Genomic DNA, 15,552 nt, shown 5'->3' with positions numbered 1-15,552 from the left:
GCACGGGAGGAAACACAGAAGCCAACAAACGATTTCACAGTAGTGTTCTTCGGAGCTACTTCCATTGCAATAGCAATAAAACAAACACAGTTTTTTTTCCTTATTTCCACTGGCTTCGACCACTTGGGACTCTTGTACTGCTTAACCAAATACACATACGAAGATAGGTACCTAGTAGCTATACGTACCGTCATGTACTTATACCTACCTCATTGTACTGTGCATGTGGGAATAATCTTTTTCTTTCGTATGGTGGGGGGTCAGAGGGGGACATCTAGATCTGCGAGCCATTTTAGGGCCTCAGGCGTCGCCATGTGAACCTCATCAATCCCGCCGGGGAATGAATGGAGCGGGCATTCGTTGACCACATGTTCGGTAGTCTGCACCGCACCACATTCACACATCGCCGACTCTTTAAGGCCCCATCTGTGCATCATGTGGGCACAGCGGCTATGGGAGCATCTTAACCTATTGATGGCGGACCAGGTTTTGCGAGGCAGTGAGAACCCAGGCTGTCTCTCGGTGGGGTCCTGTATGAGATGGGCATTTCCCACGTTGGCCGTTTGCCACTCAAGTTTCCACCTATCTTCTGGGGTGAGAGGTAGTCGGAGGAGCCTCTCTCCTTCCGCCCAGAAGGGCTTTCGGGACTTCAAGCGGCATGCCGGGTGGGAGACGACATCTTCGTGTAGAGGTATTGCGCTTTTTTGCAGCGCCTTCTTGTATTCCCTCAGTGTTGCAATTTCTCGCCTGATGTTTGTGTGGTTATGTTTGCAAGTACGGGGAGCCAAGGGAGAGGAGTAGATTTTAAAGTCCCGCTGATGGTTCGCATTGTGGCATTAAGCTGAACGTCTACCATGGAAGTGTGGGCGCTTCTAGCCCATACTGGAGCACAGTATTCAGCCGTTGAGAAAACCAGGGCAATGGATGCTGTTCTGAGCGTGTTGGCGTCGCATCCCCAGCTAGTTCCAGCTAGCTTATTAACTAAGTTAAGCCTTGTCCTGGTTTTTTTACTGTGGGAATATCAATGTGGGAATAATGATTTTGTATAATATTTATTTACGCGCATTGATAAAATACATAATGAGAAATTAGTAAAAGCTTCACACGGAAGAGATAATAATATATTATGTAGAATTTTAATAAACCTCAAGTGCTCATTATATCTAAATAATTAAATATTTTCCATAATTATGTCTTTATCAATTAATTGTATCGCTTGAGTAGAATACAAATAAAAAATAAATTACTCAATAAAAAATATAATTTTAAACTACTAAAAATTTTTTTTTTCAATAGGAATGTAAGAATGCTTAAAGGCAACAACTTTAAAAAATACAGTATTATAGCTAAGATTATCTGTGACAGTTTCACTTGATTAACTTTTTTGCTTTCTTACAAAATTATTTACAAAATAAATAAAAACCAGTTTTGTGCTTGAAATCGAACGTTTGTCAGGCGATTTTAATTCCTATTACCTACAATATAAGTATACCAAGAATATACACATTTTTGGCTTGTAGCTTCCTCTTAACATTCAATTTAAGTACTTTACCTTCCCCCTGCATTCCCAATTTCTGCAGATTTATAACAAGTTTCTTTAAGTGTTTAAGTTTTTAAGTTCCAATAAAATTTGTTATGCCGAAATGTTAATTATTTGAAATTCCCTCAATACAAAAAAAATAGCAAAGTTAGTTACGAAAATTATTAAAAACAAATTTTGTTCTGTTATTTAAAATGTTATAGCCATGAAAAAATTCGCAGTATACCTTTAAATGCAACTAAAGCATTTTTTGAAGTTTTTTTGGTTTATTTCAAACGAGTCGTGTTTTATTAAATATTTTCAACATTTTCGATTAATTTTTAACGTTTTTGATATTGGCGCGCTCCCTCTAACATTCATGTTTACATATCTTCCTTTCAAATCACCTTTGAGCGCTTACTAAGGGGCCTTAATACCAAGAAATGCAAAATCAAGTGTGTTTGGTTTGAAAATTTGAATATAATTAAAATAATTATAATTCATCACATACAAACATTTTTGATGCTTTAATTAATTACGGCCAGTAGAACACATATTGGCCTTTGAAAGGACCGAGCATTATTTTTTAGTAATTAGTCTTTGAATAAGTTTTAATAATTTAAAAAAAAATTAAGTACCTGGCCTATAAAAACTGCTTTAAAGTTCAAAATCTCCTACTTACGAACACCTTTTCAGTTATGGTTTTATTGTATAATGTGGCAAATTAAGTTATTTAGAAAATGATCGTAAAACATTTAAATATTTGTACCTGAACTTCGGAAAATAAAATAAATAACACTCTTTGGCGCACCGGTTTTATTTTAAGCAAACGCGGCAAAAAAAGGCGGCTGGTGTTAAGCTGGAATTTAAACCTTATCGCCATCTACATAAGGAATGTTATTGTTAACGGCCCGATTCCAAATGTCACACGACGACGTGGTGCATCGCCTTACGGCCGATTGGCACATTGATTAGTAGCAAGTGAGAGTATTGTCTCTTAGTTGTCATTTTATGTGAAACAAGTCCTCTGAGGCATGGTTTTCTTTTAAATTAATGTAGGAATAACTTTAAAACTATTGAGAAAAAACACCAAAATTTTAAATTAAGGTTGTATAGGTCATTGATGTAGATTAGAAAGAGTAGTGGCCCTAAGACAGTTCCTTGTGGAACACCATGTTTTACTAGATCGTAAGCGCTTAAGGTTGATCCTATTTTTGTGGATTGTTGGCGATTTAATATGTAGCTTTATAATAGCATGAGACTTTTGTTTTTGATATCAACGTTAGAATATTGATGTAGGTGTTTCAGGCTAGGCTAATAATTGTTGCTTATATGCTATTCTTTGTACTATGTAATAATAAAATATTTTTAACCGAAAATTATTTTAAATGTCATTTTCATAATTGGAACTTATATGTAAAGAATTCAGACTTGTTCCAATCCAGACAGTTTGCGATAATTCTATTAAAATAATAATTCGCCTTCTATGACTTAGAACACCCTAAAGGGAAAACCCAGAAATCTTGAAAATAAAAGGTTTTTACCTATTTTGGTTTTGCAAAAAGTCCTTAGGGTAATTTTTCACAAAAAGTTGAGGCATTTCTTATATAAATCGTACACATAAAATCATTCAATTTTACATATTTGTAATAAGCGTTTACTTTGTGGCTCGTCATAATTTACAATAAAAATATATAAATTTGTTTTAGATGCACCCTTCCTTCGTCAGGAGTTTTAAAAAGTTTTCTGGCGGTCTAAACCAAATTTATATATTTTTATTGTCATTTAAATTTGTTGATAATTGTGTTTCTCAAAATAAGACGTGTTGGTTGCGTCACTTATAAATACCATTGTAATGTTGACCTTCGATCTGAAAAGCCGGATTTGCAAGATTTTGCAAAAGAATTATTCCGGTAAGGACCTTGACTTTTGGCTGCATGTTGCGGGTTCAAATTCTATATTCACATTAACTAGATACCTGAATAGGTATTCACGACGATTTATGATGTGGAAAACTCTTTGAAGGTTTATTTTTTCAGGTTGTAGAGGAACCTATTCTATTTGTTTTTCATACGATAATGTATTATTGATGACAACATGATTTCGTAGAGTTTCAATATAATCATTGGCACAGACCCGTGAAATATCACGGGATATTATAATATTGCAGGATTTGTGAAGCCGGAATTATCTTTAGATATTATAAAATAAAGTCGCTATCTGAGTCTGCCTGTGCGCTTAGTTCTTCTAAACTCCGCAACGGATTTTGATACGGTTTTTATTGTCATTTAAAGATTTTTTTTCCCGGAAGGTTTACATACATTATAAATGCATATTATATTTATAGAAAGTAGAGAAAATTCAATGTTTTATAATCAAGTCGTAAAAATATATTTTCGAGCACTTACATTACTAACGCTGGCTAACCCTTATGAGATTCATCAAAATAATGTGAAACGGAATTGTATATATTAAAAATGCCTACAGAAAAATACTTTGTAGTATATGTAGTATATCAGGATTATTGTTTACAACAGTTTCATAAGGCAATCAGAAATTTACCTTTCGAAAGAACACCGTTAGTAAACTTGAAAAATTACGATATCTGTCCAAATTTAAACAAGATAAATACACATTTCAAAAATAGAATTGTTAATTAATCAAATAATTTCGGTACTTACTCTATCGCTTATCTGAATCTTTCTGACAATCAGTTCCAATTTTGAAAAACAAAGCCAAAGTTCTAGGGATCATTGTACCTGAGTTACACAGAGACACACCACCGAAAATGTTAGTTTAAGAGCGGAAAATGTCAAATCCGTGATGTATTATATTTAGATGAGACATGAAGCGAAAAAAAAATCTGATTTTTTACCTCCAAGTGACCTCCAACTCTCCCAACGCTCTAAATAAAACTACCGAATCTGGTCTGCGCGCACCGCTCATCGCGTTCTAATCGTGGAACAAGTTTCGATGAGATATTAGTACGCAGTAGCACCTCTAATTGTAGTGCACCCGCTTCACTAAAAAATCATTTTTTTTATGAATTATAAACCCATTATGAAATTGCTCTGTAAAGTCGTAAAACTCGGAAAATTCACTACCACACTGATTAATAGGAGTAGCCAGGCTTTCTCAACCTTTCCATGACACTTTCTTCTCCGCTTCCCTTACTATTTATTACCCGTTACAAATTTAAAAATAAATGATTTTTATTATGTACTTGACAAAATTATACAAGCGTGATTTTCACGTACCTATCAATATTACAATGGATATGAAATAACACATGGTCCAGCTTACACATGGAGAGAATTACACCTATTTGAATTATTACACCTAGTTACTAAATTACGCACTACGTGAAAAACTTAACAGAACTTAACTTAATTATTTAGAATGCACAAAATTTAAACTTATTATAAAACAGAGATGACTTGAGGTTTTTTCGTCCAAAAGTATTATAGAGATTATTTTTTGGGTTATTACGCCGTGTTGCGCTACCGTCCTTCCTGATGATGGTCATGATAGATACTGTAACGCTGCCCGAAACGTTGGCTAAAGAAGGATGAAGCGCGAACCGGCATAGTAACACAAAAAAATATTAAGATAACTATATAATTAGTAATTATGTGTAATTCTCTTGATAGTTTAATTAATGTTCTTGAAATTGACGCCTGTTATTTTTCCAGAGAAAAGTTGGAACACACTAATATAATCTTCAATGAGAATAGCACCATGTCCTACACAGCGAAGAGGTGGCTGCATTTTCTACCGGAACAAAACAAGGACATAGATCTGAACGCTACCATTACTGTAGTCAACATTCCTGTATTGGCAAGTATTTAAAATATTTTAGTTTTCATAATTCCTCACATTCCCTTGGGAATCGAAATGCTTGGACTGGCTTTAATAACCAGATCTGAACAGCTATGAAGATCTCGATCCTTTCACATGTAAATCCTTTTCTTTCTTTCAGTCTCACAATATTCGGGATGCAACAGTCCCACTGTTTACGGGCAGCAGAATATTTATGTTTTGAATACTTTGAGAATATTTTGAAGCGAGCCACAGATTTATGTTTTGAATATTTTGAAGCAAGCCACAGATTTATGATTTATCGACATTAAATTTATGCAGTACCTTTAAATCTTTAAATAGTATAAAATAAAGTGGCTATCCGAAATCCGCGTCTGTATTGTTTGTTCGCTTAGTTCTTTTAAACAACGCAACGGATTTTGATAGGGTTTTCACCATCATTTATAGATTTTCTTCCGGGAGGTTTATATATATAATAAATGCATATAATATTTATAAAAAGCAGAGAGAGGTCGAGCAACGCCGGATATGCGTCTGCCAGTATAAAATTAAAACAATTATTAAACAAACTAATTTCGGATGGCTATGTATGGTATATAAAGGCGATGATCCTGAGGCAAACATATATATTAGTGGATCCCCCGCAATACTGATTTTTTATATGTTAAGATTAGAAACCAGTTAGAATTGAACTCAACCTTTTGGAATGCATTTTATAATATAAGACGTTGTCCTGCCACAGACCGCCTTCTATGTAGGGAATTAAAAAAATAACGCCATCTATCGGGTCCAAAACTATGCTTTATTTCAAGCTGGAACCAACTATACATATTCACAAAATTTCATTGAAATCGGTTGGGCGGTTACGGAGATTAGCGTGTAACAACGCAGTGACACGTGATTTTTATATATTAATAAGATATACAGGGTGTATCGGCACTAACCCGACAAACTTTAACCAGCTATTCCTTAGCACATTTGGAGTAAAAAATGTTATGGGCACTTTGCTGTCCGGTAGCATTTTTTTTTCAATTAAAAACAAAAAAATTAAAAATTTCCACACTACATCACTGTCATTGGCATTGCTTTTCGTGTTCAACAGCTGTTATAAGCAAGTATGTCGAAAAGCGTCTTCGCTCTTTCGCACATACTAAATAATAATAGTTAAAATTTAGACGAATGGTGCAGTGCCATTTCGTTGTGATTGTAAAAGCGCGCCAATATAGGTACACACGTAAATTATTCAACGGAATTCGGTTTTCAAACTTTAGGATAAAACAGTGGTGACATGTGGTGAAAATATGAATAGTAAATTTTTTATTAAAAAAAAAACGTTACCAGACAGCAAAGTGCACATAAGATTTTTTACTCCAAATGTGCTAAGGAATGGCTGGTTAAAGTTTGTCGGGTACGTGCCGATACACCTAGTATATATATCTACTTATTTTAGTTGTTTTTTTTAATGATTTCAACTTCACATTTCCAACAATTGTACTATCAGCTCTAGTTTAATAATTATAAAAATATAGAAGCCATTAAAACAATTTCAACACAATAAAATAATACATTCAAAGGTAAATTGAAATATTACAGTGGAAGTCTTAAAAGTAATAATATAAATATAAGACATGTGAAGCACACAATACCAAATAATAATACACGGTGTCCGGAAACTCGTAGTACAAGCGGGAAACTGGAGAATCTACACCACATGGGGAACCCAAAAAAACATAAAGTTTTTTGATTTGAGCATTTTCAAAAAAAAAAAAAACCAAAAAAAAATATTTTTCGGCTATTTTAGGGTTAAAGTTTTTTCTGGTGTTTAGGGTTGAATAAGAGATGTTTTAACCCTGCAGAGCAGAAATATTTTATGATTACACCGGGTTAAATGAAGGGTGATTTCAAAATAATGCTTCAAATCCGAGTTTCTTCATTTTTTTTACTTTCAAATAGTTTTAACTAGTTGGGTACTTTGATCTTCAGTAATAATTTATAAGAATTTGATTAAAAAAAAAAAAAAAAAATCAACTTCAAACTCGATTTACTCGATAACGAAAGCTCAAATAAAAAAAAAAATACTACAAAATCGACTCCAAATGTGATGTAGATTCACCAGTTTCCCGCTTGTACTACGAGTTTCCGGACACCCTGTATAAGAGCCTTAGCACAGGAAATCATGTGAGGCTCACATTACCAAACAATAATACAAAAGCCTTAGCACAGGAAAGCATGTGAAGCACGCATTAGGAAAATAATAATATAAAAGCCTTAGCACGAGAAGGGTAGGGATCCTGGGTTTGATTCCCAGTTGAGAACGTTATCTTTTTATTTTCTGTGTCTTGTTCTGTTTCATGTTTCGATTGATGGGTATAACTTTCAAAAGTTAAAGAAAAGTTATCAATGAAAAAAAATTCAAATACATTTAATATTTAATCAATTTCAAGTAAGGAAACCCAAATTTTAATTTGGGAGGATTCCCATGTTAGCTACAAGTAATTATTAAAAAATAAATTGTAAATGTTTAAATTTAAATTTTTCGTTCCAGGGTTTCATAAGTTATGTGAACCAAAAACTACCCATGCTTAAGGTGCCCTTCAACTGGTACCTGTGGATGTCCCGTTCCAAGGTGTTCCGCACTATCTCCGTGCACGACTACATGTGGAACTTCACAGACCCCATCATGAGCACGGGGAAAACCTACATGCCAGGCGTCGTCCCGATAGCTAACTTGGGAATGCTGCAGACGGTAAATACCACCATACATGTTATATTTTACCTAACCTTATCTCAGCCCGTATATGACTACATATCTGTGGAACGTCACAAACCCCATCATAAATTAGGGAAAATCTACCTGGCATCGTCCCCATAGCTAACTTGGGAATGCTACAGACGGTAAATATCACCATACATGTTATACTATACCTCAGCATCTCCGTATATGACTACCTGTGGAACATCACAGACCCCATCATGAACACGGGGAAAACCTAAAAAAACCTATCACAAAGTGTTTAGCTTAGCTCCTAGTTTATGGGGTTTTTGTGAATTATTGCCTTCATAACTAACTGCCAAAAACCACAATAAAAGATTAACAAAATGCACTATGTTTATCACTTCTACAAAAATACACACACTTTCACCGAAATCTAAAAATGTGTCATGATTAGATTATTGACAATGCAAGACTGTCTAAAACGTTGACTCAAGAAAGAGGAGCCATTAAACCCACACGGTTTACCACCCCAAAAATCAATTATGATACTTTTGGACATGATAATCTTAAATCATACCAAAAAGATATTGATGGAATACTAGAAAGCAATAATGAAACTTTATTTATTTTAGATGTACATGGAACCAGTGGACCATGTGACCGTTTACATTGGCACCCGCTGGGGCGATCGCCGCTTCTTCACCCTCGACAACTTCGAGGGCAGGACTCACCTGCCCCACTTCCCGGACGACTCCTCGTGCTTGCAAACAGTGCAGGGGTCTACAGAGGGGCTCATCTACTCTCAAAGGCTGCAGAAGAATTCCACACTGCTGTATTGGAGGAAGACACTGTGCAAGGTCATAGGGTTGAATTATGTTGGTAAGTACCTAACAGTTATGGTTAAGTGACAAAACAGGACATTGAAGAAAAATAACAAACATTCAACAAAACTAACCTGTCGGGTTACCAACAGTTAAACATCAATGTGGAAACATCGACATAGACACTAACGGCCAGAGAAAGAAAACAGATAGATGCTCTCGAAAGTCATACAGGAGAAGCTACGAATTCCATGGACAGCCAGGTGCAGCTAATAATCTATCCAATCTTGTAGAGCTAGGCATCCTCAATAGGCTATCGACTGTCTGTCCATAATGTATCCTAAGGTACTTGGACGCATCAATATATACTTGTCCCAACTCTTTTTCTTTGTATTACAAAAAAAGCTATTGTATTACCACAAATATGTTGTATTATTACAAAATATTGTGTATTAATACAATTTTTTGTATTACTACAAATGTTTTGAGGTGGTGTGGTGTTTGTCTATTGGCACTACACTGAAAATATTCTGGGGAAAACATGCTTTGGCTGTACAAGATTTTTAACTCCCCTTTGGCTTTTCACACTTCACACTTCTTACCTCATCAACACCTCATTTCAGTATTTGAGTCCCGCATGTATTTTTTTTTAAGGACGGAGTCGGTTTACACGTAGTTCCCGTGAGCACTTAGGCCATAGGCCCATTGTGCTATCTCCCATTTTACCTCATTCCTTTAACAACAACCCAGTCCCTTTAATAAAGTTCACCAGGGTTGTCATTGGGTATGTGGCTATGTCTCCTGGTTCTACTGTATGTCTTCCCAGGTATCTGAGCCTAGTTCCCACCAGGGCAGGACATTGGCACCATAGGTGAATTGGCGTCTCTTCATCCTCTTCACATTTCCTGCATCTATTGGTGTTTTCTACTCCCAATATCTGCATGTGTCTCCTGAGATGGCAGTGTCCCGTTAGTAGTCCTACCAGTTCCCTCAGCGAGTTTCTGTCCATATCTAGTAGTTTCTTGGTTTCTCTAGGGTCTGGTTCTTTTATGAGTACTTTGGATTGTCTCATTCCAGGTGCCCTCTCCCATTCAATTTGGATTTGACCCACCTATCAATATGTAATTTTATGTGGCAAGCTGCTACTCCAACGGCCGGCTCGGATCCTACGAGTGGTGCCTTCGCCCCTTTCCTTGCTAGTTTGTCAGCCCGCTCGTTGCCCTCAATACCTAATGTCGTTGTTTTTTGTTTGATTCACAGAGGAGGTGGATTTCAGCGGCGTGAACGCATACAGCTACCGGATGCCAACAACGGCGTACTACCGCACACACAACGACAGCGATCCCGACTGCTTTGCCGGGGAGCCACGCCTGCCCGATGGACTGAGCGACGTCTCCAAGTGCTACTTCAGTGAGTAAAAAAACTAACTAACTACAATGTTCGTGTTTTGGTTAAGACCAAAACACGAACATTGTAGTTAGTGTTAGTTAGTTGTTAAGACAATACAATAAAATATAGACTCCGATAATTAGTATAATAATATGATTACAACTCGTATGACGATAAAAAATGGAAATGCCTTTTATAGCCTTCTTTCGTATCATACATTCACTATTATTCCAATCTCCGACCTACGTTCATTACACTAACCTTCACGCTGTTTTTCCGCTGTGGTAGGTAGAGAGACCGCTACGCAATACTGTCTTGGCACACACTCCTTGCTTCATTCAAATCCATACATCATCTCATACAATATATTCTTCTGTTATTCTGATCTTGTCACGGCCCGACATATACATCATATACATACACATTATACTTTGGGAGGCGGGTTTGGGTGCCACCAACCCTGGAACTATTTATTGGAAAACCAACCCCTCTGCTATAGGTCATCCCAAGTGGTTTGCTACGTTTGGTAACTTATCAGGATTCTCTCGACACAATGCCTTGCACCGCCAGTCGGAGGGATGGATTCATAAATTACTTCCTCATACTTTTGTACATAATTTTATTGTATGCTTTATATTACCAACATTAGTGAGACCTGTTCTAAGGTAGGTGACAGGGATGTTCAACAAATATTTCAATGCAATGATTGTCAGATTAGGTAACTAGCAAAGTGAGCTCCTAAATTAAAAAAAAGACGTCTGCTTCTGTTTTTAACATGTTATAGGTATGAATATACGTATTGTATTTCTTTAAATGCTACTTAAGACATTTGACGAGAGATTTTTTTGATTTATTATAAATAAGTCATGCTTAATCAATTATAATCGTTTTTTTAATATTAGCAAGCTCCCTCTAACATTTGTAATTACAAAATATCTTTCAAACTATATTTTTCTTTTTTTATCACTACCGAAGCCTTAACACCTGTCAGATACATTCTGTGTAATTACAAAAAATAACTAATTTGATTTAATTTTTCTTTTAGATTTCCCAATGGCATTATCTCTACCTCACTTCTACGAGACACCCCTTGCTGTCTCGAAGCAAATCACTGGACTGATGCCAGATCCTGAGAAACATTTCTCCTACGCCATAGTGGAACCCGTAAGATTTAACACTTACAGTAGCTTTTAATTTAAAGTATAGTAAAATAGAAATAAATATTTAATTTATGTATTATGTGTTTCAGATCACAGGGATTCCCCTGGAGTCAAAGGCGAGATCACAGAGCAACCTGGTGATGGGCACTCTGACCGGTTTCAGTCCTGTCTACCAAAAGTTCAGTGAAATGGTCGTGCCCATGTTCTGGGCTGAAATTGTAAGCAAATATAGTATTGTATTAACTTTACGGCCCTTCTCATTAATAGTCAAAACATGCCAACTCAACATTAATAGATAATCTATATTACTCTTTTGATTTCTATATTCTAAATAATATTTAAAAAATTAAATGTATTATTTCTCATACAATTATAACTGACTTTGAAAATAAATACCGTCTACCTTTTGCGACACATCCAAGTGGTAGAGACTGTCAGTATCGTTCTGATGTCAGACCACAATTCAGAAACCAAACTTGGCTTGAAATGGTATTTGTCGTGTTTGGTGACCAGATGTCAATAGCCAGGTAGATATATAAATAGCCCACCTTCCTCTAACCGATCTCCGTATCTTCTCCTCTACCCCCAGCCTCACAATATGCCATAGTCCTACCGGCCATTGGCTCCAGTCCGTCAAGAGCAATTGGCAATTTTGTGCGGTATTCTTAGTTTTCTCTTCATCCCACACACAATCTTCATTCCACTTTGTGTTCACATTAAGAAACAACATTTTGAAACTCGGGTTTTGGAAGATAATAAAATAGTTTTACCTACCAATAAAACTTATATTATGTACCTAACCTCATTTAAAACCTTTATTGAGAGAAGCATTCTCAAATTCCCTTTCGCGTGGCCCTTTCCCGCTCTTTTTCAGCACCTTGTGTTGGTCAAGTGGTCATCAGATGCTACACAAAAGTAAAGCGCCACCTATGTCACTTTTGTCTATGGCATTCTTCCTCATTAGCGTTTTAAATTCCGTCGCTGGCGTTGTCGTTGCGAAGTAGCTCCGAATTAATAACGATTTTTCTCGTATATAATTATTTTAAGTGTATAATTATTTCAAAATAATACATTATATTATAACAGCGAGGCTGTTCGAAGTATTTTTTTAAAAACAGAAAGAATTTTTAACTGTTTAAAAACTGATAAAACACGTGGTGAACACGACGGAAAAGTTTGTCCGCCATTTTGTGTTGTTTGTTTATTAACATTGTGTTTTGTGTACCTTGTGTGGTTTTGGAAGATAATAACTTATTTTTTTCTTTCAGAGTCAACAAAGTCTTCCCGGCTATTTGTGGGGCCTCATAATCATCACCGTTAAAGTGGTTCCTGTAGCCCAGGTTATATTTAGCGGCCTCATGATCGCGATGGGTACTATCCTCTTGTTCAAATTCTTCAAGAACCTCAGCAGTTGCCAGTCTTCCTTCAGCCAGCACCGGCAGCTCAACAACCTCGCCAGGAACACCATATTAGGATACGAGAAGGAGAAAGAAAAAAAGAAAGAATCTCTGATGAAATTGAGATTAGATGAAGAGATGACCAAATAGTGAAATGTTTTCAATTTGTATTTTGTGATATTTTTTAGTCTTTGTGGCATTATGTGGTTTTTTTTTTTGGATTTTGATGTAAAAAACACTGGCCTTTTAAAATATTTTTATTATTGATGTTTTGTATACCTGCATATATATTAGTGATGTTGTAAAACTTGAAATTGTTGAAAGATCTTTGCAGCACTATTATAAATAAACATTGGCCATTTCAATTTTACCAAAAATTACAATTTTATCTAAAAAATTGCTTCTTAAAAAAGGTAAATTGCATGCATAAAAAATAATAATTGTATTCACTTGGATGTTATGAAATTCGATATTGTGAATGTTTTATACAGATGCAAGTTTATTGCATCATTAAAAAAATATATATGTATATTTAAAATTTCTCCATTCTAAAAACAGTCCATTTTTAAAAAATGTACAATAAGTTTTGTATACATATAGTGAATGTTTGCTTTTGAAAGCTCACTGACCAAAATAATCAATTTTGCAAAATTTTCCATCACAAAACATATGGTCAATTTAAAAAATTGTTCTTTTTAATTATTTATAAATCAATTTCATTAATTTATTATTAATAATGTTTTGATACACACATAAAAATTGATGTTTATAAAATGTGTTGTTGACACGATATTTATGAATGTTTTACGTATGTGTAAAATTATTATACCGTTTAAAAAATTAAGAAGTCCTTTTCAAAACTCATTCATTTTAAAAATAATAAATTTTTTATTCTATATTGTCAAAAAAAACACTTCTGATTACTCGCAGGAAAATTAATAGGTATAAACATTGCTAGATAAAATAAATTTTTGTTTTACTAATTGGGTATCTACCAAATAATTAAAATTTTAGTGATCATTAATAATGTTTAAAAGTAAAGTAAAACACAAATTAATAATTAAATGTCTATAAAATCATGTAAGGTTTATTTTCCTGTTTAAATTTTAAATATTAATAATAATACAATTTACTATTTTTTTTAAATATTTATAGAAATTGGTGATAATTTTAACAACATATGTTTTTAATGCAGAATACATTGGTTCTTGTCTACCAACAATTATTGCAGATCGGCAACTATTTTTATAAAATTTAGCTCATTTATTTTTTAAACCATTTTCATATTTTATACATGAGAAGAGGGTTGAAACTGGGTATTGAAGATACTTAATATAGGAGGGAGGAAACACAAAAACTGAGCTATGTAATACAAGAATGAGTTGCAAAAATGATCTTAAGCTTGTGCCTATTTCATATCTCCCAGCTGGTGCCAAAGGAATCAATGACGTTAGTTCCTCAGAGCACTTTCAGTTGAAATACCGGTAGATTGGTTTGTGATAGCTTAGAATAGTTACTCGTATGTTGGAAGCCTGCTTTTTGATAATAAATCTCTTATCTAATGTTGAATTTTATTATGTGGTCTGAGATTGGTAGACATTAAACAAATAATTTACAGGTCATGTTTCGTATCTTAAACAATATGTTAAGATGTTAAGTAGAAAGAAAACTATTTTAATATTAGCAATAAGTAGTTAATTTTGTACAATAGGTACTATTGTCATAATTCATTTCAAATTCATATGTACCTACATAAAAAAAATATTTGTGAATAAAAGGATGGTGTTTTTCAACAAATGAACAAAAGCAAGAAACATTAATTAATCACTATTTTATGAGTTTTAAAAATCAAATTCTTGCCTATTTTAGTAAGATATATTAATGATAAATATATGTAATCTGTGATGTGCTAATAAAAACCATAATAAATATGCTCAATCAATACAATAATATTATTATTGTTAGATAATTAAGTAGGCAGGTAGTAAATAGTATAATAATTATTATTCATGATTAAATTAATAAAATTTCTTAAAAGTTAATTTCTTGAATTCATGCTGAGGTATTTTTCAAATCTATATTTTAGATTACTTGTGGAAAAAATAAAATATGCAATTAAATAAAATTACTTTGTACACAGCAGTCTATTTATTATTTTGTCCTGTTAGTACCCGCTTTTGTCATGTTAGCAGTCTCATGGCATTCTCACAGTGAATGTTAAAAAATGGTTTATGTTGGGTTTACACCTTATTTCATTATACAAAATGAAACAAACACTTAGTTTTAAACCACTTTAATTTCGAGTTATATTAGTCGACCGGTTTCGATTGGACTCAATCTTCATCAGGACAATAAAATATAATACTAAATTATAATACAGAGTAAGGTATAAGGTAAACATAAAAGAAAGAGAAAGTATGTAGTAGAGGGAGAGAACATCAGAGACTGGTTGGTGGAGGGGATGGGGAAGGGATAGGGGGAGGGGTTGGGGGAGGACCAAAGGAAGGGTGGGGGTTATGGGTTAGGTTGGAGCAAGGAAACAACTTTAAAATCGGGCTGTTGGTTAATTCTATCTGTTTATTTAAAATTTGGGAATTATTTTTCGTTGATTTAGAGATTTCCAAAGCTTCTAAGTTATTCAGGCGTATTCCTATTTTATTTTTATGAATTATTTGGACTCCCGTATTTTTATTAAATGTATGGTTAGTATTGATTAAATGTTCAGCAAATT

The 15,552-nt window shown here is 34.3% G+C and overlaps 1 protein-coding gene across 1 annotated transcript in view; it reads left to right on the top strand.

The window, feature by feature from the left end:
• Nucleotides 1-13,376, top strand: part of LOC149410528 (scavenger receptor class B member 1-like) — a 100,983-nt gene extending 87,607 nt beyond the window's left edge. Inside the window, exons 5-11 of the mRNA XM_089647848.1 lie at nucleotides 5,212-5,356; nucleotides 7,884-8,084; nucleotides 8,687-8,933; nucleotides 10,136-10,285; nucleotides 11,310-11,428; nucleotides 11,514-11,642; nucleotides 12,693-13,376. Of these exons, the coding sequence (XP_089503974.1) occupies nucleotides 5,212-5,356; nucleotides 7,884-8,084; nucleotides 8,687-8,933; nucleotides 10,136-10,285; nucleotides 11,310-11,428; nucleotides 11,514-11,642; nucleotides 12,693-12,971 (1,270 nt within the window). The 3' untranslated portion in view covers nucleotides 12,972-13,376. The remainder of the gene's footprint in view (nucleotides 1-5,211; nucleotides 5,357-7,883; nucleotides 8,085-8,686; nucleotides 8,934-10,135; nucleotides 10,286-11,309; nucleotides 11,429-11,513; nucleotides 11,643-12,692) is intronic.
• Nucleotides 13,377-15,552: the final 2,176 nt, after the last annotated feature.

Source organism: Hesperophylax consimilis, chromosome 27 (assembly GCF_061612785.1).
Source record: "Hesperophylax consimilis isolate HC1 chromosome 27, BYU_Hcon_1.0, whole genome shotgun sequence".
NCBI lineage: Eukaryota > Metazoa > Arthropoda > Insecta > Trichoptera > Limnephilidae > Hesperophylax > Hesperophylax consimilis.
The sequence above is the reverse complement of the archived record's forward strand: the minus strand, read 5'-3'. Positions and strand labels throughout refer to the sequence as shown.